Raw genomic sequence first — 24,894 nt, 5'->3', positions numbered from 1 at the left:
TGTCTGGTTACAGGATCCAGGCGTTTGACGCTAGTTCCTACTACACTGTAGGACGGTTTGAAAAACAATTGAGGGGTTGGACATGTCGAAAGATGAGTCCTCATTGGTTCGTTATGTCACACGCTTCTGTCTATAACAGAATGGGTGCTTCCCCATTATATCGATCATCTTTGCTACCACCGATTTTTGGAACGCAAAAGTGTTGGTACTGCTCTCAAAAACATTACTGCCCTGAATTTAGCTGGTGCCATCGACAAAGCTCAGTGGGCAAAAGTTTAAGTAGAGAGACAACTTTCTGGAGGAAAATGCAATGCTGATATAAAGAGATGAGCGTGGCTAAGGCTTAAGAGGGTGTGAACGATGCTGAATGGGTGCAAACAGAGGTGAGCTCTATAGCAGGTGTGAAAATCTTTCAAGGGCATTTTCTCCTATTTGTCTCCTGGTTTTACAGGTTTATCAACTTTCAAAGCAGCATAACTTTCCCTTGTTTCCTCCATCTATAGTGTATATGACATACCATTTTGAAGCTCTGATTCTGTACAAAAAAACAACAAAAAAGCTCAAACGCAATATTTTACTTAATCTCACATAAAGTTGTTGGGTCACATATAGGCTATCCTCCAAACCAAGTCTTCTAGGACATTATCACGTAATCGTGTGTGGAGAGCTAAATGTAATTCAGACCTGTAAACTGGAATCCTTAGTTCACAATATGAAAAACTTGAATATGAATCAGTTAGTTTCAGGCCTTTCCGTTAAAATCGACCAATTTCTTTCACTCTATTTACAAGTGTTTTGTTTTGGTGACTTACCCACATACACACAGCAGTAAGGCTTCTCCCAACCCAGTCGCTGAGGTTGAAGAGCAGGAAACAACACACCGGGATGAAGTACAGCTCTGAGAGGAGAGAGCAATGTACAATAAGACGCCACATCTGTTCATGTGTGTTTCATTGGTTGTGAATGACTGAATAATATGATCATTTTGTAAATGCTTGCAAAATGACAAGTCGTATACTCTAATATGGACTCATAAACCATGCTCTTATCATAGATATTCATTCACGCATATGTACCACACCCACCCACCCACCCACCCACACACCCCAGGTGCCTCCATCAGCGATGGTAGACTTGACATCCACAGTGACTGCCGGGAAGGTGCCGATGGTGATGGTGAAGGCAAAACACACAGAGAGAGCCAGGACCCAGATCTAGAGTAAATGGGTGAGAGGTTTAGAAGAAAGCACATTAGACCAGCTGAGGCAACCACAGACACCTTTTCCCCTGTTGATAAACAGTTGAGGTCGGAAGTTAACATACACCTTAGCCAAATGCATTTAAACTCAGTTTTTCACAATTCCTGACATTTAATCCTAGTAAAAATTCCCTGTCTTAGGTCAGTTAGGATCATTCACCACTTTATTTTAAGAATGTGAAATGTCAGCATAATAGTAGAGAGAATGATTTATTTCAGCTTTTATTTCTTTCATCACATTCCCAGTGGGTCAGAAGTTTTTGGTAGCATTGCATTTAAAATTATTTAACTTGGGTCAAGCATTTCGGGTAGCCTTCCACAAGCTTCCCACAATAAGTTGGGTGAATTTTGACCCATTCCTCCTGACAGAGCTGGTGTAACTGAGTCAGGTTTGTAGGCCTTCTTGCTCGCACACACTTTTTCAGTTCTGCCCACACATTTTCTATAGGATTGAGGTCAGGACTTTGTGATGGCCACTCCAATACCTTGACTTTGTTGTCCTTAACCTGTCTGGACTAGGGGGCAGTATTTTCACGGCCGGATGAAAAACATACACAATTTAAACAGGTTACTACTCTGGCCCAGAAACTAGAATATGCATATTATTAGTAGATTTGGATAAAAAACACTCTGAAGTTTCTAAAACTGTTTGAATGGTGTCTGTGAGTATAACAGAACTCATATGACAGGCAAAGACCTGAGAAAATTCCAAGCAGGAAGTGGAAAGTCTGAGAATTGTAGTTCTTCTTTTGATTCTCTATCGAAACTACAGTGTCTGTGGGGGACGTTGCACTTCCTAAGGCTTCCATTGGCTGTCTAAAGCCTTCAGGAAGTGGTTTGAGCATTTTCCTGTCACTGGGCAGATAATAGGAGCTCAGTTTCTGAGTGGACTGCCTGGCAACAAAGGGATTGGATATGCTTGGTCCCGCGAGCGCCCCTCCTTCTTTTTCTTCTTGAATGAATATGCTATTGTCTGGTTGGAATATTATCACAATTTTACGTTAAAAATACCATGAAGATTGATTTTAAACAGCGTTTGACATGCTTCTAAGTACGGTAATGGAACATTTGGACTTTTCTTCTCTCGTTCCGCACTCGCGCATTATACCTTTGGATAAGTGATCTGTACGCACGAACAAAACTGAGGTATTTGTACATAAATATGGATTATTTCGAACAAAAACAACATTTCTTGTGGAAGAAGCAGTCCTGGGAGTGCATTCTGACGAAGATCAGCAAAGGTAAGAGAATATTTCTAATACTAATTATGAGTTTAGGTTGCGCCGAACTTGGCGGGTGTCTGAATAGCTCGCCGTGATGGCTGAGCTATGTACTCAGAATAATAAAAAATGTGCTTTCTCCGTAAAGCTATTTTAAAATCTGACACAACGGTTGCATCCAGGGATAGTCTATCTATAATTCTTAAAATAATTGTTATATATTTTGTCAACGTTTATGATGAGTATTTTTGTAAATTGATGTGCACATTCACCGGACTTTTTGGTGGGAATACATTTTCTGAACATCACGCCCCAATGTAAAATGCTGTTTTTGGATATAAATATGAACTTTATCGAACAAAACATACATGTTTTGTGTAACATAATGTCCTAGGAGTGTCAACTGATGAAGATCGTCAAAGGTTAGTGCTTCATTTAGCTGCGTTTTGAGTTTTATTGACACATGTCCTTGCTTGGAAAATGGCTGTGTGATTATTTTTGTCTATGTACTCTCCTAACATAATCTAATGTTTTGCTTTCACTGTAAAGCCTTTTTGAAATCGGACAATGTGGTTAGATTAACGAGAAGTTTATCTTTAAAATTGTGTAAAATAGTTGTATGTTTGAGAAAGTTGAATTATAACATTTTTTGAATTTTCCGCCCTGATATTTCACTGGCTGTGTCCCGCAGGTCGGACGCTAGCGTCCCACCTAGCCCATAGAAGTTAAGCCATTTTGCCACAGCTTTGGAAGTATGCTTGGGGTCATTGTCCATTTGGAAGATCCATTTGTGACCAAGCTTTAACTTCCTGACTGATGTCTTGAGATGTTGCTTAAATATATCCACATGATTTTCCTACCTCATGATGCCATCTATCTTGTGAAGTGCACCAGTTCCTCCTGCAGCAAAGCACCCCCACAACATGATGCTGCCACCCCCGTGCTTCACGGTTGGGATGGTGTTCTTTGGCTTGCAAGACTCCCCATTTCTCCTCCAAACATAATGATGGTCATTATGGCCAAACAGTTCTATTTTTGTTTCATCAGACCAGAGGACATTTCTACAAAATGTACGATCTTTGTCCCCATGTGCAGTTGCAAACCGTAGTCTGTTTTTTTTATGGCGGTTTTGGAGCAGTGGCTTCTTCCATGCTGAGCGGCCTTTCATGTTATGTCGATGTCGGACTTATTTTACTGTGGATATAGATACTTTTGTACCTGTTTCCTCCAGCATCTTCACAAGGTCCTTTGCTGTTGTTCTGGGATTGATTTGCACTTTTCACACCAAAGTACGTTCATCTCCAGGAGACAGAACGCATCTCCTTTCTGAGCGGTATGACAGCTGTGTGGTCCCATGGTGTTTATACTTGCGTACTATTGTTTGTACAGATGAATGTGGTACCGTCAGGCGTTTGGATGAACCAGACTTGTGGAGGTCTACAATGTTTTTTCAGAGGTCTTGGCTGATTTCTTTTGATTTTCCCATGATGTCAAGCAAAGAGGCACTGAGTTTGAAGGTAGGCCTTGAAATATATCCACAGGTACACCTCCAATTAACTCAAATTATGTCATTTAGCCTATCAGAAGCTTCTAAAGCCATGACATCATTTAATACAGTGAATTATTAGTGAAATAATCTGTCTGTAAACAATTGTTGGAAAAATGACTTGTGTCATGCACAAAGTACAGTGGGGGGGAAAAAGTATTTGGTCCCCTGCTGATTTTGTACGTTTGCCCACTGATAAAGAAAGGATCAGTCTATCATTTTAATGGTAGGTTTATCTGAACAGTGAGAGACAGAAAAACAACAAAAATATCCAGAAAAATGCATGTCAAAAATGTTATAAATTGATTTGCATTTTAATGAGGGAAGTAAGTATTTGACCCCCTCTCAATCAGAAAGATTTCTGGCTCCCAGGTGACTTTTATACAGGTAACGAGCTGAGATTAGGAGCACACTGTTAAAGGGAGTGCTCCTAACTGCAGCTTGTTACCTGTAAAAAGACACCTGTCCACAGAAGCAATCAATCAATCAGATTCCAAACTCGCCTCCATGGCCAAGAACAAAGAGCTCTCCAAGGATGTCAGGGACAAGATTGTAGACCTACACAAGGCTGGAATGGGCTACAAGACCATCGCCAAACAGCTTGCTGAGAAGGTGACAACATTTGGTGCGATTATTCGCAAATGGAAGAAACACAAAAGAACTGTCAATATCCCTCGGCCTGGGGCTCCATGCAAGATCTCACCTTGTGGGGTTGCAATGATCATGAGAACAGTGAGGAATCAGCCCAAAACTACACGGGTGGATCTTGTCAATGATCTCAAGGCAGCTGGGACCATAGTCACCAAGAAAACAATTGGTAACACACCACGCCGTGAAGGACTGAAATCCTGCAGCGCCCGCAAGGTCCCCCTGCTCAAGAATACATATACATGCCCATCTGAAGTTTGCCAATGAACATCTTAATGATTCAGAGGACAACTGGTGAAAGTTTTGTGGTCAGATGAGAGCAAAATGGAGCTCTTTGGCATCAACTCAACTCGCCGTGTTTGGAGGAGAAGGAATGCTGCCTATGACCCCAAGAACACCATCTCCACAGTCAAACATGGAGGTGGAAACATTATGCTTTGGGGGTGCTTTTCTGCTAAGGGGACAGGACAACTTCACCGCATCAAAGGGACGATGGACTGGGCCATGTACCGTCAAATCTTGGGTGAGAACCTCCTTCCCTCAGCCAGGGCATTGAAAATGGGTCGTGGATGGGTATTCCAGCATGACAATGACCCAAAACACATGGCCAAGGGAACAAAGGAGTGGCTCAAGAAGAAGCACATTAAGGTCCTGGAGTGGCCTAGCCAGTCTCCAGACCTTAATCCCATAGAAAATCTGTGGAGGGAGCTGACGGTTCGAGTTGCCAAACGTCAGCCTCGAAACCTTAATGACTTGGAGAAGATCTGCAAAGAGGAGTGGGACAAAATCACTCCTGAGATGTGTGCAAACTTGGTGGCAAACTACAAGAAACGTCTGACCTCTGTGATTGCCAATAAGGGTTTTGCCACCAAGTACCAAGTCATGTTTTGCAGAGGGGTCAAATACTTATTTCCCTCATTAAAATGCTAATAATTTTATAACATTTTTGACATGCTTTTTTCTGGATTTTTGTGTTGTTATTCTGTCTCTCACTGTTCAAATATACCTACCATTACAATTATAGACTGATCATTTCTTTGTAAGTGGGCAAACGTACAAAATCAGCAGGGGATCAAATACTTTTTTCCCTCACTGTAGATGTCCTAACCGACTTGCCAAAACTATAGTCTGTTAACAAGACATTTGTGGAGTGGTTGAAAAACGAGTTTTAATGACTCCAATCTAAGTGTATGTACACTTCCGACTTCAACTGTACCCTTGTCAAGCACTGTTGTGTTTGCATCCCTCAGTTAATTCAACCCAGGAGAAAGATAGAGAGCTGTATGTGGATAAGCTGTAGAGCAAGGTTCCCTTTCTCTCCGATGGTTTTATTTGGCCCCCCAAGTTTTCTGAGGAAAAAAATATATAATTAAATTAGAATAATTTTGTGTGGAATTTTCATTTTTGGAGATAAAAGACTGCAAAAAAACCACTAGGAAATCAGCTCCAAGTCATTTTTGTTAAAGAAATCTGTTCCCAAGTATTCCCACGCATAATAGAGAAACATGACATGATCGTGTACAAATGTGAGCAAGGTTTGAAAGTATTATGCTTTAGTCAAACATTATGTCTGTTTGTGCTTCTTGCGGTCAAGTTGCAGTCTACAAATTATTTGTAAGTATGTTCCGGCCCCCCGACTATCTGCTCAAGATAAAAAATCAGCCCGCAGCAGAATCTAGTTCCTGTAGAACATCAACAGTGTGATTGAAGGTGCTCTTTGGTTTAGGGATCTACTTTTGTAGTCTTGTAAAAGCGCAAGTTAATCCATTTAAAGGAGTTATATAAAGAGTGTCTTGGTTTTCGTGATTTTACAATTCATAAGGTGAATTGAAATTCATGAAATACATTTTAAAAAACTCCAAAACTCATTTTCTATGAAAGTGACTGGTCATTCGACATGATAAAGAGCTAAATAAACGGTAATTTAAAAAATAATTGGGCCGTTCCACGAAATGAGTCCCCTTTGATTTTTTAAGTCGAAACTGCGCACTAATATTGAAATTTAAAAGCTTGTTATATTCAATTAAGTTCCCTTTAATATATACAGTGCCTTCGGAAAGTATTCAGACCCGTTAACATTTTGTCACGTTACAGCCTTATTCTGAAATGGATTAAATAAAATAAAAAATCCTCAGCAAACTTCACACAATACACCATAATGATGAAGCGAAAACAGGTTTTTAGAATGTTTGTAAATGTATTAAATATAAAAAACAGAAATACCTTATTTACCTAAGTTTTCAGACCTATCGCTATGAGACTCGAAATTGAGATCAGATGCATCCTGTTTCCATTGATCATCCTTGAGTTGTTTCTACAACTTGATTGGGGTCCACCTGTGGTAAAATCGATTAATTGGACATGATTTGGAAAGGCACACACCTGTCTATATAAGGTCCCATTGTTGACAGTGCATGCCAGAGCAAAAACCAAGCCATGAGGTCAAAGGAATTGTCTGTAGAGCCCCGAGACAGAATTGTGTCAAGGCACAGATCTGGGGAAGGGTGCCAAAAAAAGTCTGCAGCATTGAAGGTCCCCAAGAACACAGTAGCCTCCATCTTTCTTAAATGGAAGAAGTTTGGAACCACCAAGACTCTTCCTAGAGCTGGCCGCCCGGCCAAACTGAGCAATCGGGCGAGAAGGGCCTTGGTCAACAACCAAGAACCCGATGGTCACTCTGAAAGAGCTCCAGAGTTCCTCTGTGGAGATGGGAGAACATGCTAGAAGGACAACCATCTATGCAGCACTCCACCAATCAGGCCTTTATGGTAGAGTGGCCAGATGGAAACCACTCTTCAGTAAAAGGCACATGACAGCCCGCTTGGAGTTTGCCAAAAGGCCCCTAAAGACTCTCAGACCATGAGAAACAAGATCTTTCTGGTCTGATGAAGCCAAGAATGCTAAGCGTCACTTCTGGAGGAAACCTGGCACCAACCCTATGGTGAAGCATGGTGGTTGTAGCATCACGCTGTGGGGATGTTTATCAGTGGCAGGGACTGGGAGACTAGTCAGGATCGGTTTCATCAGACCAGAGAATCTTGTTTCTCATGGTCGGAGAGTCCTTTAGGCGCCTTTTGGCAAACTCCAAGTGGGCTGTCATGTGCCTTTTACTGAGGAGTGGTTTAATGAAACCCTGCTCCAGAGCGCTCAGGACCTCAGACTGGGGCGACGGTTCACTTTCCAACAGGACAGTGACCCTACGCACACAGCCAAGACAATGCAGGAGTGGCTTGGGACAAGTCTCTGAATGTCCTTGAGTGGCCCAGCCAGAGCCCAGACTTGAACCCGATCGAACATCTCTGGAGAGACCTGAAAATAGCTGTGCATCGACACTCCCAATCCAACCTGGCAGAGCTTGAGAGGATCTGCAGAGAAGAATGGTAGAAACTCCCCAAATACAGGCGTGCCAAGCTTGTAGCGTTATACCCAAGAAGACACAAGTCTGTAATCGCTGCCAAAGGTGCTTCAACAAAGTACCTAGTAAAGGGTCTGAATACTTATGTAAATGTGATATTACATTTTTTCTACGTTTGCGAAAAGTTCTAAAAACTTGTTTTTGTTATGTCATTATGGGGTATTGTGTGTAGATTGATGGGGGGGGGGGCAATTTAATCAATTTTAGGATAAGGCTGTAACATAACAAAATGTGGAAAAAGTCCAGGACTCTGAATACTTTCCGAATGCTCTGTAGACCACATGGACAATTCAATGAATCAGATTCTTTATGTGAATAAAGACTTGCTAAAGGGCCAAAATTCAGCTTTTTGAAATATCCCTCTGTGTACCCTCTATTACTTCAAGGAAGATTTTAACCCACTGACCACCAAGACCTCTCCAAGTTTTTACCATGATTGTAAAGCCCTAGTTATTTTGTTGCTTCGACAAAGTCATTTCTGAAGATTATTATTTATTTCATGTGATTCATTTTAAGGTAAAAAAACTGTCCCTCATTTTATGGTCAACCCTGTTATGTGAATTGAACTCTTGATTTGTTATGGTGAAACTAACGTTTTTAAAATACACTACCGTTCAAAAGTTTGGGGTCACTAAGTAATGGCCTTGTTTTTTAAAGAAAAACACATTTTTTTGTCAATTAAAATAACATAAAATTTATCAGACATTCATTGTAGACATTGTTAATGTTGTAAATGACTATTGTAGCTGGAAACCGCAGATTTTTTATGGAATAACCATCACTCCTGTGTTCCAATGAAACATTGCTGATTAAAGAAGCAATAAAGCTGTCCTTCTTTAGACAAGTTGAGTATCTGGAGCATCAGCATTTGTGGGTTTGATTACAGGGTCAAAATGGCCAGAAACAAAGAACTTTCTTCTGAAACTCGTCAGTCTATTCTTGTTCTGAGAAATTAAGGCTATTCCATGCGAGAAATTGCCAAGAAACTGAAAATCTCGTACAACGCTGTGTGCTACTCCCTTCACAACAGCGCAAACTGGCTCTAACCAGAATAGATAGAGGAATGGGAGGCCCCGGTGCACAACTGAGCACGAGGACAAGTACATTAGAGTGTCTAGTTTGAGAAACAGACGCCTCACAAGTCCTCAACTGGCAGCTTCATTAAATAGTACCCGCAAAACACCAGTCTCAATGTCAACAGTGAATAGGCGACTCCGGGATGCTGGCCTTCTATGCAGAGTTTCTCTGTCCAGTGTCTGTGTTTTTTTGCCGATCTTAATGTTTTATTTTTATTGGCTAGTCTGAGATATGGCTTTTCTTTGCAACTCTGCCTAGAAGGCCAGCATCCCGGAGTTGCCTCTTCACTGTTGACGATGAGACTGGTGTTTTGCGGGTACTATTTAATGAGGAACATTGCCTTTACATTTCAATCATTCAATAAAGTTGAAATTCAGCAATATAGATTGAATCCAGCCCTTAATTTACCTTCTTGAAGATGGTCAACATGGACACGTTTTGCTCCTCTTCTCCTTTATTGAAAACTGGTCTAGTCTCTGCTGCATTTTCTGAGGGGTTAAGGAACAAGGCAATCCATTAAAGGGGCAATCTGCAGTTCAAACAATAACAAAGCAGAGACCCCCTCCACTGTTTCAGTAAACAGCTGAGGGATGGGGCTGGAGAAATTCATAGACTTTCAAATCCACTTTCAAATTCATAGACAGAGCTATGGATGCAAGGACTGACCATCCATGATATTAACATTACAGTTTTAACCATGTTTTGAGGCTATAGAGTGTTTGTTTACAATAAAACAAACAGGAGTAAAGCATGATTGGGGCCGTACTTGCAAACTAGAAACTGTTTCTTATTACATTTTTTTGCTTTGTCTCAAAATGTGCATCAGCCAGTTGCATGTGATACAATGCTACATGTATTGATAGCTGTTCCCATAAGATAGCCTGGCACATTTAGCCCTAACCTGACCAGCTGTCCAGTGATTATGTCCTCTAACAAATTCCGCATCAGCCTATCAAAGATCTTAGACTTTATGTCCACCAAACAATATCATTTCTGAAAATAGGTCTTGGCCACCAGAGGGATATTTTAACCTCCAAATTCAATGTTACTTTTGTTCCACTTGGTCTTTCACAATTGTAGTGTGGAAATATTGCATGATGCATCCTTGACTAGGCTACTAGCTTCTAACATTAGAACAATTCAAGAGGCATGTTTTTACATAGTTTATTCAGAAAGTATTCAGACCCCTTGACTTTTTCCACATTTTGTTACATTACAGCCTTATTCTAAAATTGATTGAATTGTTTTTTTCTCTCATCAATCTACACACAATACTCCACAATGACTAAGCAAAAACTGTTTTTAGAAAATGTTGCTAATTTATAAAACATAAGAAACTGAAATTTTACATTTACATAAGTATTCAGACCCTTTTCTCAGTACTTTGTTGAAGCACCTTTGGCAGCGATTACAGGCATGAGTCTTCTTGGGTATGACGCCACAAGCTTGGCACACCTGTTTTGGGGGAGTTTCTCACATTCTTCTCTGCAGATGCTCTCAAGCTCTGTCAGGTTGGATGGGGAGTGTTGCTGCACAGCTATTTTCAGGTATGTCCAGAAATGTTCAACTCCGGGCTCATTCAAGGACATTCAGAGACTTGTCCCTAAGCCACTCCTGCATTGTCTTGGCTGTGTGCTTAGGGTCGTTGTCTTATTGGAAGGTGAACCTTTGCCCCAGTCTGAGGTCCTGAGCGATCTGGAGCAGGTTTTCATCTTTCCCTTGGTCCTGACTAGTCTCCCAGTCCCTGCCGATGAAAAACATCCCCACAGCATGATGCTGCCACCACCATGTTTCACCGTAGGGATGGTGCCAGGTTTCCTCCAGATGTGACGCTTGGCATTCTGGCCAAAGAGTTCAATCTTGGGTTCATCAGACCAGAGAATCTTGTTTCTCATGGTCTGGTCTGAGTCTTTAGGTGCCTTTTGGCAAACTCCAAGCATGTGCCTTTTACTGAGGAGTGGCTTCCTTCTGGCCACTCTACCATAAAGGCCTGATTGGTGGAGTGCTACAGAGATGGCTGTCTATCTGGAAGGTTCTCCACAGAGGAACTCTGGAGCTCTGTCAGACTAACCATTGCATTCTTGGTCACCTCCCTGACCTCCCTGACCAAGGCCCTTCTCCCCTGTTTGCTCAGTTTGGCCGGGCAGCCAGCTCTAGGAAGAGTCTTAGTGGTTCCAAATTTCTTCCACTTAAGAATGATGGAGGCCACTGTGTTCTTGGGGATCTTCAACGAGTGCAAGAATTGTTTTGGCACCCTTCTTCAGATCTGTGCCTCGACACAATCCTGTCTCGGAGCTCTACAGACTATTCCTTTGAGCTCATGGCTTGGTTTTTGCTCTGACATGCACTGTCAACAATGGGACCTTATATAGACAGGTGTGTGCCTTTCCAAATCATGCCCAATCAATTGAATGTACTACAGGTGCACTCCAATCACGTTGTAGAAACATCTCAAGGATGATCAATGGAAACAGGATGCACCTGAGCTCAATTTCGAGTCTCATAGCTAAGGGTCTGAATACTTATGTAAATAAGGTATTTCTGTTTCATAGTTTTAATACATTTGCAAAAATTTATAAAATCCTGTTTTCACTTTATTGGCTATTGTGTGTAGAATGATGAGGAAAAACATGTATTTAATCCATTTAAATAGTGGTCATGTACCATTATCACCATTGCTACCAGGTGGTACACATTGCTAAAGTGGTTGACTCTAAATGAACAGTGCATGTTAAGAATGGATTCGAGCTCCACTTGTGTCAAGCTTTTCTGTTAAATCCCCAATGGTTTTAAGGGCTCGGGGCTGGCCAAATTCAATGTTTAAGAAAATAATTGTATTATTTTTTTTATTTTTTTTATTTTTTTTATCTACAGGGGTCCTACAATTCTAAATAAAATAGCTAAATGATCCTTGGTCATAGGATCATTTAGCTATTGTCTAAATCAGTGTTTTGCATGAATTTTGGTTTGATAAATAGGCTATAATTTCTGTCAAAATAAGGCTCCAGAATTGCAGATGTATTTTGTTTAATAGAGATTCATTTGCTTACATATTTTTGTGTACAGATATCACATAACCTAATTCACTTGGGGCTAGGTCAGGTAGGGTGGCAACGCCTGCGGACAGGGCGGCTGGTGGATGCTGTGTCTTCTGGGCATTGTGATTGATAAGACTCTGAATTATTTTTAGATGGGCCGGGGTCCCTTTTATAGGGCCGGAGGGAGGTGGGAGAGAAGTCATTATGGGATAAATTATGCAATAATTATCACAGTTTGAATATTGAAAACTCCTGTCTTTAGTGACATCATAGTAGCCTAGTATTGACATGATGACGCAATAGAAGCTGTGACATACAAAACACAAAAAACAGGAAAATAAATACAAAACACAGCGGAATATAAAGTTGATAATCCGATGTGGGAGGACCTTCTTTTGGCCCTAAAATGAAGAAAATCTGCCAGAAATTGCAGGAGGAGACCTTCCTGCAGCTTACAATCCTTAGTATATTAAAATATGGATTTGTAATCACCTGGTACCCCCGCATATGCACTTGGTAATGTAAGAATATTTCAAAGATAAATACACAACGAAGAGGACTAAAGGTCAAGAGGACTAAAAGTTAATAGAGTACTAACGATCAATGGAAATAGTGTTTTTTCTGTAATAGGGAATTATTGATCAATGGGTCGAAGACATGGGAGGAATTTGTCTAGGCATTGAGCCTGAAATAGGATACTTGTTATTTGGCCATTGGCCCAGTTTAATTGCAAGGAATTCTAATTGGTCAACCACAGGCTAGGGTTGCGTTATAAAACTACATCCTGCCCCTTTGTTCTGTGGAGAGAATCACTGAAGAGAGAATCACTGAGGACAGGGGAGAATGAAGATCTACCTCTCAGCATAACATCTATGATTTGTCCTTTTTGAATAAACCTATTTTTCTCCCCCTGGTTTGCTTTGGGGTCTGTGTTATTGAAGAGTAACATCAACTGCTAACAATAGGCTACTGGCACTATGTATGTCAGCCTACTTTTACTCGTTATTGTTATTCACTGTAGTTTAGGCTATTACTCCTGTCACTTAAAAAAAATATATATATATATATCTATATATCTTTATCTTAACTCTGCATTGTTGGAAAACTACCCATAAGTCAGCATGTCATCGTTAGTCTACACCTGTTGTTTACGAAGTATGTGACAAATACACATTTATTTGATTTGATCTTAAGGTTTTGGCTGCACATCCCTTTGCAAAACTATCACAATAAATGTAATTCTACATTTCAAACAATATCTCACCTGGAATTCAAACTTGCCGCAAGAGGCGAAAAGTACCAGGAGCCAGGCTCACTAAACTGTGAGCAAATCATTCAGTTGCCATTTTGCGTACATTGTACCTTTGATTATCAGGTGCCGTTTGACTTCTGTTAAGGACGTTCCTATGGAAACGTGTTCCATCACGTACATCTACATCAACATTTGTAATTGGCTGATGCAGAACTTGTTACCGGATATAATCACTGCCACCTGGTCAGGTTAGCATAGGGCTAAATGTGCCAGGTTATCTTATGGGAACAGGTATACATGTAGCGTTGTATCACGTGCAACTACATCGACGATTGTATAACCACCTGTACAAGTCACGCATTCCTACATCATACTGCCATGTTCATGTCCCTGGCCTTTTGAATGGGCTTGGTGAGTATATGATCAAATTCATAAAACAATGCCATATAAGATGCACTATCTAAAAATATATATGTGTTTGTGGATAAATCTGTTTTTTCCCAATGAAGACCATTCAAAAAGCCTACAAGGCTACTTGTATAGGGTATTGGCTGATGTGCATTTCGAGATGGAGCATACATTTACACTATGGACCCGCTTATATTTTGGGTTCTGGTGGCGTTAGACAACTACCCACTGGGCACAGATGCCAATTCAATGTCTAATCCATATTGGTTCAGCGTAATTTCATTGAAATTACGTGGAAAGAACTTTGATTCAACCAGTGTGTACCCAGTATGTAAGCTCATGAAAAATTATAATAAAGCTAATTTACAAAATAAACCCAGAATATAATTGTCATTCATTTGAAATGGATAACATTGCTTAGTTCATGACCTGCTAGCTTTATGTACAATTGATTACATACTTAAGCAATAAGGCCGAGGGGGTGACCAGTTGGTAACCAGTTTATAATAGCAATAAAACACCTCGGGGGGGTTGTGGTATGTGGCCAATATACCACTGCTAAGGGCTGTTCTTAAGCACGATGCAAAGTGCCTGAACACAGCCCTTAGCCGTCGTATATTGGCCATATACCACAACCCCTCGAGGTGCCTTATTGCTATTATAAACTGGTTACCAACATAATTAGAGCAGGAAAAACAAATGTTTTGTCATACCCGTGGTATACGGTCTGATAAAGCACGGCTGTCAGCCAATCAGAAATCAGGGTTCAAACCACCCAGCTTAATATAAGTTATATTCTTTAAGAATCAATGGTTATATATTATGAATTGAAAAGTCCAAAAATGTATGTAGGAATTGCAGATTGCCTCTTTAATGTATTTCTATCGCCATGATTGTTAAAATAGGTCATTCAAATATGTTTGAATAGAAATATATTCAACGGGTGTCTTGTCGTGGACGAATCAGAATTAGTTGGGTAACATAGATAATTAAGATGTTTTATTAGTATAATATGCTTATTTGAGGTACTTGTCATTAGAAAGTGTCCATTGGACTCTGGTGTCTTTTCAGTTGCACGTCTCCCTTAGCTGGGGCTCAGACACTTGGGGCCCAGAGAGGGGAGAGGTCAGACTTGTCGTCATGGGAATGTGTCTTTACCTATTTCTTAAACCATGTGAAGGGATGGCGTGATTAATGGGGAACCAATGACTTGTCTCCACAATGTCTGTGAGCAAGTCACTCCCTCCTTTTCTTTCTTGTGGGGAGGATTATGGCAGTAAATGGACCCTTGTATGTCCTCTCTTAGATCTCACACTTATCCTGTGATGATATATGGCCTAGAGGCTCACTCCCCCCAGTGAGCCTGTCCAGGAGAGGGGTCAAAAGGGGGTTTGCTTGAGATGGGAGTATCTAGAGTTGACAATTGATATATGCCATTGGATGAAATAGTTCTGTTCAATACCGTACCAGGGAGGGACGGTTCTAAGGAGACCAGATACTGGGCTATACCATTAATCCTGTTGACATAGCAGTTACTGTCTGATGTGTTTTATTGATATCTGTCATACAAAACTTAACCTTTGTGAACTGTTACTAAGTATCTGTGGTTTGTCAATGTACGTTGAAGGGGGTATCGTTGCTATAAAAGATCCCTGTAGCAATTCTGTAATCACTTTCCTGGTTCATTCGAGAGAATGCATTAGTGGGGTCAAGTACTTTTGCAAAAGTATCTTAAGTATTAAAGATGTAGTTTAACTCGGACTGGTGTGTTTGTAACTCCTCATTTGGTAATGCAGAAATTAGCCACCACAGTCTAAGTTAATGCAAGACTTGGATTACCTTTTCTATACAATACAATAAAAATGACAATTCTCTTTGTCTTATTTCTACATTTAATATTTTCAGAAATCTAAGAAACAAATGGCTGTCGTTTTACCTTTCTTGAGTAGTTCCAGCTTGTTCTCCTCATCACTAACTCTGTTTCCACTTTGGGTCTTGTAATATTGGTAGAACTCCTAAAGTAAGGTTCAGAACGACCAATTATCTCACAGTGGGGATGGTAGTTAAACGGAAGAGATCAACTGGAATGGATCAAATGGAGGTATTACGCATTTTGTTTCCTTTAACAACACTGGAAAATGAATAAGTAGTGAATTAAATGTTGTGAAAGGGTAACCATTTGTGAAAGGGTAACCATAACCAACTCAGATTTTTCACAATTTCACAATTTTACAAAAACTAATTTACAGTAAACACTGTGCAGATGCAAAGTTTGGTAACTATTACGGTAAAATTGCCCGAAAGCATTACTTGCATTACTTATTATAATTGAGTAAACTCTCCTAAGCACTTTTTCAGCCAAATTGATGTAATAACATATAAAATCAAGAGTTGAGTTATTACCAGTTTAGGGAGGACCACATAGGATATTATGGCCAATAAGATCACTGCACAGGCTGTGATGAAGTATCCAAAAGCAGCGTCATTTATCTCCGAGCCACCTGGGGAAGGAGAGAGAGAGAGAGAGAGAGAGAGAGAGAGTGAGAGAGCGAGAGAGAGAGTTGATTTTGGAATGCCACTGTTGCCCCCCCCCTCCCCCCAATCATCTCTCATACTTACTTGCGATAGCACAGATCATGGAGAAGGCAGCGAAAGTTCCCGCCAGGCCTTGCCCACTCATGATGGGTGTGGTGTATTTGGTAGGCAGTTTGCCTGCCATGCCAAACAGACTTCCCTGCAGGATAGCGCCAAAGGCTGGAGAGGTTGTAAAAAAACAACAGTCATAATTCTGACCAGAGTCCAGTCATACATCAAGGAATTATCGCTTGACGAATTAATGACTACTCAATGACAGTGATCCCAATATGCCCCATTTACTGATCGTACACTCCCCTACATACTTATTTGGACAGTGAAGCAAAATCTTTTAATTTGGTTCTGTTTTCTAGTATTTTGGATTTGAGATCAAATGTTTCATGATGCAACAGTACAGAATGTTTCTTACCTTTTATTTGAGGGTATTATCATACACATCTGTTTTACCATTTAGAAATTGAAGTATAATTATTTTAACAAATTCACAACATTTTTGTATTTGGTTTCCATATCCCTAGCACACAATGACTACAATAAACTTGTGACTCTACAAACTTGTTGGATGCATTTGCAGTTTGTTTTGGTTGTGTTTTGAATTATGTTGTGCCCAATAGAAATGATGGTAAATAACTGAAAGCGCGAACCACCGCATTTAATCATGGCAAGGCAACTGGAAACATTACCGAATACAAACAGTGTAGTTATTCCCTCCGCAAGGCAATCAAACAAGTAAAGCGACAGTATAGAGACAAAGTAGAGTCGCAATTCAACGGCTCAAACACAAGACCTACACAAAACACCTACACAAAACACAAAACACAAGGCCTACAGGACAATTACAGTGCCACCGACACAGCCCGCTACCAAAGACTGTAGACCAACATGAGTAAAACATTTAAACCCTCGCATTCCTAGCCGCATCCTCAGAGCATGCGCAGACCAGCTGGCTGGTGTGTTTACTGACATATTCAATCAATCTCTAACCCAGTCTGCAGTCTCCATTGTTCCTGTTCCCAAGAAAGCTAAGGTAACTGAATGAAATGACTATCGCCCCGTAGCACTCACTTCTGTCATCATGAAGTGCTTTGAGAGACTAGTCAAGGATCATATCACCTCCACTCTACCTGATACCCTAAACCCACACCAATTTGCTTACCGCCCCAATAGATCCACAGACGATGCAATCGCCATCGCATTGCTCTATCCCATCTGGACAAGAGGAATACCTATGTATTGGGGCAGCAGGTAGCCTAGTGGTTAGAGCATTGGGCCAGTAACCGAAAGGTTGCTGGATCGAATCCCCGAGCTGACAAGGTAAAAATCTGCCGTTCTGCCCATGAACAAGGCAGTTAACCCACTGTTCCCTGGTAGGCCGTCATTGTAAATTAGAATTTGTTCTTAACTGACTTGCCTCAGGAGGCTGAAGAAATTTGGCTTGTCACCTAAAACCCTTACATTCGAGGTCAGGCTGTATCACCACCTGGTACGGCAACTGCACCGTACCGCTGAAATCAGACAGTGTGGTTAGATTAACGAGATTCTTGTCTTTAAATAGCTGTAAAATAGTCATATGTTTGAGAAATTGAAGTAATAGTATTTCAAACGATTCAAAAATCGCGCCACTGGATTGAAGTGGCTGTTACGTAGGTGGGACGAATTCGTCCCAGAGAGGTTAACAGAAGAAGCTTGAATTGTTTGGGCACAGACCTGGATAGTAAGACAGAACTCTGCAGGCTATCTCTGCAGTAGATTGCAACTCTGCCCCCTTTGGCAGTTCTATCTTTGGAAAATGTTATAGTTAGGGATGGAAATTTCAGGATTTTTGGTGGCCTTCCTAAGCCAGGATTCAGACACGGCTAGGACATCTGGATTGGCGGAGTGTGCTAAAGCAGTGAATAAAACAAACTTAGGGAGGAGGCTTCTGATGTTAACATGCATGAAACCAATGCTTTTACCGTTACAAAAGTCAACAAATGAGAGCGCCTGGGGAATGGTTGTGATGCTGGGAGCTGCAGGGCCTGGGTTAACCTCTACATCACCAGAGGAACAGAGGAGGAGTAGAATAAGAGTACGGCTAAAAGCTAAAAGAACTGGTCTTCTAGTGCGTTTGGAACAGAGAGTAAAGGGTGCAGATTTCTGGGCACGGAAGGATAGATTCAGGGCACAATGTACGGACAAATGTATGGTAGGATGTGAGTACAGTGGAGGTAAGCCTAGGCATTGAGTGACGATGAGAGAGGCTTTGTCTCTAGAAGCATCATTTAATCCAAGGTGCAGTCACCGCATGTGTGGGGGGTGGAAGAACAGGGTAAGAACATGCTAAGGCATAGTGAGCAGGGCTGGAGGCTCTACAGTGAAATAAGACAACAATTACTAACCAAAACAGCAATAGACAAGCCATATTTACATTAGGGAGAGGCATGTGTAACTGAGTAATCATATGGTCCAGTGAGTAGCTAGGCAAGCTGGAGGCACAGAGATTCAGACAGCTAGCAGGCCGGGGCTAGCAGCAGGCTAGCAGATGGGCCTGAGGGGTACGTCGCAACGGGGGAGCCTGTTGAAACCCCCTCGAACGGTTACGTCAGCAGACCAGTCGTGATGGATCGGCGAGGTAATTAAAGCCCAGGAATTGCTTGATAGATCTATTCGGCTAGCCGGGAGATGGGCCTAGATTCGAGGCTAGCTCCAGGCTAACTGGTGCTTGCTTCGGGACAGAGACATTAGCCAGGAGTAGCTACTCAGATAGCAGCTAGCTAACTGTGATGATCTGGAGTAAAGGTTGAGAGCTTGTGGTAGGAATCCGGAGATATGGTGGAGAAAAGCAGTCCGATATGCTCTGGGTTGATATTGCGCTGTGCAGGCTGGCAGGAGTTGACCAGGCTGAAGCTGGCAGATGTCCCAGTTAGCGGTGATGGCTAACTGACAACTAGCGAGTAGCTGGCTAGCTTGAAGGGGGTTACGGTTCTAAAGTATAAAAAATAGCGGATTCATACCGCATTGGGTGAGGTGGGTTGCAGGGGAGTATGTTCAGTCCGTAGATGGAAAAATTAGATAAAAAATATATACGAAGAAAGAAACGATATATACAAGGGACGGGACAAGACAATCAAAACATCCCACTGTTACGCCAGCGTGGATTCCCTAATATATTCTTGATATTCTTCTTAGGGCTAGACCCCTTTTTTCTCCACTTCCTGTCTGAATGACGTGCCCAAAGTAAACTGCCTGAAGCTCAGGCCCTGAAGCTAGGATATGCATATAACTGGTACCATTGGAAAGAAAACACTTTGAAGTTTGTAGAAATGTTAAAATAATGTAGGAGAATATAACACAATAGATATGGTAGGAGAAAATCCAAAGAAAAACCAACCAGAATTATTTTTTGAGAGAGACCCTCCTCTTCGAATTGCAAGAGAAAGGTCATATTGAAAATGTGCTCCCTGGATTCCTATGGCTTCCACAGGGTGTCAGCAGTCTACGTCCAAGGTTTCAGGCTTGTAACTTAAAAAACGAAAAGGAAATATCAGTTTTAGTAGAGGGACACAGTCTTGGAAATTCGTGTTTGTGCGCGCCATGAAGACATTATGCACCTGCTAAAATTCCTAGCGAACATACTTCTTTCCGAAATAAATGTTATAGTTTGATTACATTTTAAGGTACTGAGTAGTAAATAGAAACGTATTTTGACTTGTTGAAACAAAGTTTAGGAGTAGATTTTCGGATTCCTTTCTCTGCAAGTTGAACGAGTGGATTACTCAAATCGATGGCGCCAACTAAACAGACTTTTTGGGATATAAAGAAGGATTTTATCTAACAAAACGACACTACATGTTTTAGCTGGGACCCTTTGGATGATACATCAGAGGAAGATTTTCAAATAGTAAGTGAATATTTAATCATTATTTGTGAATGTATGACACCTGTGCACATGGAAAAATATTTTGATGTGGGGCGCGGACCTCAAACAATCGCATGGCATGTTTTCGCTGTAATAGCTACTGTAAATCGGACATTGCAGTTAGATTAACAATAATTTAAAGGGGTATACACACATGGAATTTTAGAAATGTTATTTTCTGAGTTTTAATTAAAAACGTTAATTATTTTGGATAGAGTAATGTTTTGGGAACCTGAGATACAACATGTAGGAAATGTTGATGTTTTTTAAAATTTGTCTAATATGGTAATAAACACTTCTGTGAAGGGGTGGTATGACTCTTGACCTCTATCATGGCGTTCCTTTGCGGTCTGATCAGCCTTATGGGAGGGCCATTTGGATAGTGAATTTAAGGTCATTTGTGATACGGATTTTAACGAAATTTGTATAACTGATAATTAGGATGTAGTTTAAAGTTCTTAGACATATCTGTAATTTAAGCACATGAGATGGCAGTGTAAGATATTGAGGACAACAAGGCTGTGAAATTGATATAATAAGTATTATTATATTTTGTTGTTGTTGAACAAGGTTATTAAGTTAGCAAGAATACGTTTAATAATGGTATACTTATTTTAAGTATTTAGGATATATTTTAAGTCTGAAGGAGTAAGAACAAATGAAGAAAAGATTTTGGTTGTTCAACTTCTGGATATCAGACAGTGGGAAGACTGTCTGCTCCATTGGTTTGGAAACATGAGATGTCGGGAGAGCAGGCATTTATTCCAATCCTGAACTCCAGGTTATGTATAGATAACCTGTTGAATGATTCTGTTGAATGTGGTTGTCATCCCAAAGAAAGCCTGAGGCCATAAAATAGATTACTCCCACCTTTGAAGACTTGGTAGAGGGGGGTGTAATTAGAGAAAGTGATACATAGTGCAATTCTCCAAGGTTTTGGCCAAGAGAGCAGCCCCAGTTGGGAATTCTGCCATAAGAGGAATGGTAACCACTTCTGGTAAACCTATTACACATGCTCAGTTGATTTTGAATTTATTAGATTATGTACTTTTACCAGAGAAGTTAGCTATTTGTAAGTGTGAGGTTCCTATTAAAGAGATGGATAAAATTAGCAATAGCAACAGAAAGGCAGATAAAGAAAAGAAAAAGACAAGCTTTAAACCACAGACACCAACACAGCAATATTTGAAAAAGGAAGTAAACATAGATAAAACCCCACTAAAAGATAGTCAGTCTAGAGCACCAGTAAAGGAGATTTCTAAATGGGAAAAGTTAGGAGCTGTCTATACTGAGGGAATTTGGTATAAGGATAAGTTGCCCATACTACCTAAGTCATTGTTTAGATATGCAGCAATATTGATGCATGGGCAAAGCCATGTATCAACAGGCGGGATGATGGAAAGAATTAGGTAACATTGATGGAAAGAATTAGGTAACATTTCGTAGCATAAGTGATAACAAATTACTTACAAAAAATGTTTTGTTCAAGGTGTGTTAGATGTGCATAGAAAAATCATCAAGGTAGAGGATGAGCACCACTGGGAGAATACCCCTCAGGTAGAATATCCATTCCAGCAATTAGAAATGGACTTCATTGATATATGTTATAACCTATTCCAGAGTGAGGGAAAGAAGGGTGTTTAGCAATAATCGATAAGAATAGTAATGGGTAGAAGCGTTACCAACTTACTTGGTGGACATGATTATGGTAGCTAAAATAATAGGTCAAGATATAATCCCTAGAGTGGTATACTAGGATCTATTTATTTAAATAATGGAATACAATTTAGCTAATCAGGCAGAGCCTATAGAATGCCAGAGTTGGGGAGATTAGAACAAGCAGACATAGAAGTTGAAGATATACTAGCAGAACACATGAGAAGACTGTTTGTTAACCATACCCGTATGTCCAAGATTTTGTGTCCAACAGGTGAATTACAGGAGAAGGTGATTTACGCAATACAGCCTGGAGACTGGGTGTGGATCCAGTCCCTGAGGAGGAAAGACTGGAAACAGCCCTGTTGGGAAGGACCCTACCAGGTTCTGTTAACTACCGCCTTTGCCATTAGAATAGCTGAGAGAGCCACTTGGGTCCACGTTACCCACTGCAAGAAGGTAGGAACACATACAAGCACTACTGATCACACACAGAGTTAGGAGAAGAACCGAGTACCAATAGGGTTCGGGGGTTACCTCCTTAACGAAGATTCCCCAACCCGACCTATCATCACTGTGTGTGCTCCTAGAGTGTGAGTATGGGGTGATTCCGTGCAGATAGGCTACAGGCAGAAGAGGGTTGGTGGTTTTTGGGAATATGGGGGACCCTAATCTGCATCATAGTATTAATAATATTTTTGATACATCCAGATCCACCATCAGTCGGCATAAATCGTACTGAATCTCTACAATTTTTGAGAAGCAAAAGACAAACTACTCAAAATAAGGACAGGCAAGGAAGAGTAACCTATAAAATAGGGGTTAGAGAAGGACAAAACGCAAGGTTTAAGATGAGGATACTAAATATGACTAACGGGGGGGGGGGGGGGGGGGGGGCACTGTTATAATGAGATAAATGATGACAACACTCCCTTATATCTGTGTCAACCAACTAGGTCTATGTGTTCCTGGTCCCAGGTGTTTAAACACACAGGGGGAAGGGAATATGAGACTAATATTTGGAAATGGACTGCACGGTGGGGTGTTGGAACGGAATAAGGATATTCCCTCATGTATGTTGGGGATAGTAGTAACTATACAAAATGTAACTAGTAATGACATGCAAATGATGTATATGGCATGTGCTGATGAGTATGGCAAGGATACCTGCATATCATTTCAGTTGACAGACACTACAGTGATAGACCCCGTAGTAAATCCGTTATTAGGAATTGATAATTCAGGTGGAAAATACTTTGGTTCCACTAGTCTACCTGATGTGAAGGATTTCCTTCTCCAAGAAAGGAACCAAGGGGAGATAGAAGGGATACCAGATGAAAATCTCTGGTTAAAATGGATGAATTACACGGCTAGGGCTCTGGGCCAAACTAATTGTTACGCATGTTCTACTGGGTGACCAACTATGTTGACGGCTCCAATGCCACAGACTATGCTCTCTTGTGTGTTAGACTTAGGATCTAATCAGGAGGAGGTAAACTGTACAGGGATGGGGTTGGCCAGATTAAAGAGTGCAGCCAATCCACCTCAGTTCACTCTAACTCCTGGAGAGTATCAGTGTTATAGACACAGGAATGGCAGTAGGGATTTGGGATATTTTAATGGATGTAAGACAGTAGTGAATGTGACAGACTTAGATTCGGAAGTACAGGAGAAGATTCTTAACCTTACTGCACCTATAACTGATGTATGGTGGGCATGTTCCGACCAAGGACGCATAAGGCAGATGTTACCAAAAGAGTGGGTAGGTACATGCGCCCCGGTGTTATTGGTTCAACCAGTAGGGATTAGTCATCAAAGGCCAGTGGTGAGTAAAATAGTAAGAAATAAGAGAGGTCTGGTTTTAGATGAGGGTAGCCCCATATGGATGGATCCATAGGGATCCCTAGAGGGGTACCAGATGAATACAAGGCTTTGAATCAAATAGGTGAAGGGTTCACAACTACTTTCTTTTGGTGGGTTACGATAAATAAGAATGTGGATTGGATAAACTATATCTATTATAATCAGCAAAGATTTGTAAATCAAACTAGAGATGCAGTGAAGGGAATCTCTGACCAATTAGCCACCACCTCCCTCATGACTTGGCAAAATAGGTTGGCTCTTGATATGTTATTGGCAGAGAAGGGCGGGGTTTGTAGAATGGTGGGGGGGGGGGGTCATTGCTGTACTTTTATTCCAAATAATACATCACCAGAGGGGACTGTAACTAGAGCCTTGGCTGGGTTAACTGCACTAAGTGAAGAATGGGCTGAAAACTCAGGGGTGAATACATCTATGACCGGATGGTTTGATAAAATGTTTGGCAAATGGAAAACTATAGTAGCTACTATTGTGGGGGCGATTTTGTTTGTATGGGTATGCTGGTATTATGTGGTTGTTGTTTTATTCCCTGTGTCCGAGGTTTGGTGAGTAAGGCGTTGGAGAATGCAGTGACTCAACAGATGATGAGGTACGGACCCATCACAGAGTCTGAATGAGATACAGATCTAGACCTGATGGACACCGTTGTCACATTCAATTCTGAGGAGCCGGAACTTAATGAGACAATTTTCAATGTTTAGAGACTGTTTATTCAATGAAGATCATGATAAAAAATCCTGACCAGAAGAGTTATGATTGGAAGTAGTATTAAACAGACATCGATGAGCAAATTATGTATATACATTTAATGGTTTGATTTGGTATGATTTAATTTTTTATAAAAATTGAAGTATCAGAGTGTAACATTTAGTCAAGGGGTGGATTGTTAAGATAATTTGTATGTGTTAGAATAATGACTTAACTGTTCCACTCTGTTATTATAGAATAGGGAGATAGGTTTAGGAATAATGGGATGATAAAATTAGCATATGGGGAGATCGG

General features: G+C 40.8%; 1 protein-coding gene across 3 annotated transcripts in view; it reads right to left on the bottom strand.

The window, feature by feature from the left end:
* Positions 1 to 24,894, bottom strand: part of LOC115208445 (equilibrative nucleoside transporter 1) — a 50,753-nt gene that overhangs the window by 5,090 nt on the left and 20,769 nt on the right. For all 3 annotated transcript variants that reach the window (XM_029776508.1, XM_029776507.1, XM_029776509.1), the window contains exons 6-11: positions 16,482 to 16,616; positions 16,266 to 16,363; positions 15,799 to 15,877; positions 9,573 to 9,652; positions 1,106 to 1,214; positions 813 to 898 (exon numbers count right to left, since the gene is read on the bottom strand). In XM_029776508.1, coding sequence (XP_029632368.1) covers positions 813 to 898; positions 1,106 to 1,214; positions 9,573 to 9,652; positions 15,799 to 15,877; positions 16,266 to 16,363; positions 16,482 to 16,616 — 587 coding nt within the window. The remainder of the gene's footprint in view (positions 1 to 812; positions 899 to 1,105; positions 1,215 to 9,572; positions 9,653 to 15,798; positions 15,878 to 16,265; positions 16,364 to 16,481; positions 16,617 to 24,894) is intronic.

The sequence above is a fragment of the Salmo trutta genome, chromosome 14, assembly GCF_901001165.1.
Source record: "Salmo trutta chromosome 14, fSalTru1.1, whole genome shotgun sequence".
Taxonomy (NCBI): domain Eukaryota; kingdom Metazoa; phylum Chordata; class Actinopteri; order Salmoniformes; family Salmonidae; genus Salmo; species Salmo trutta.
This window is presented reverse-complemented; position numbering and strand designations above follow the sequence as displayed.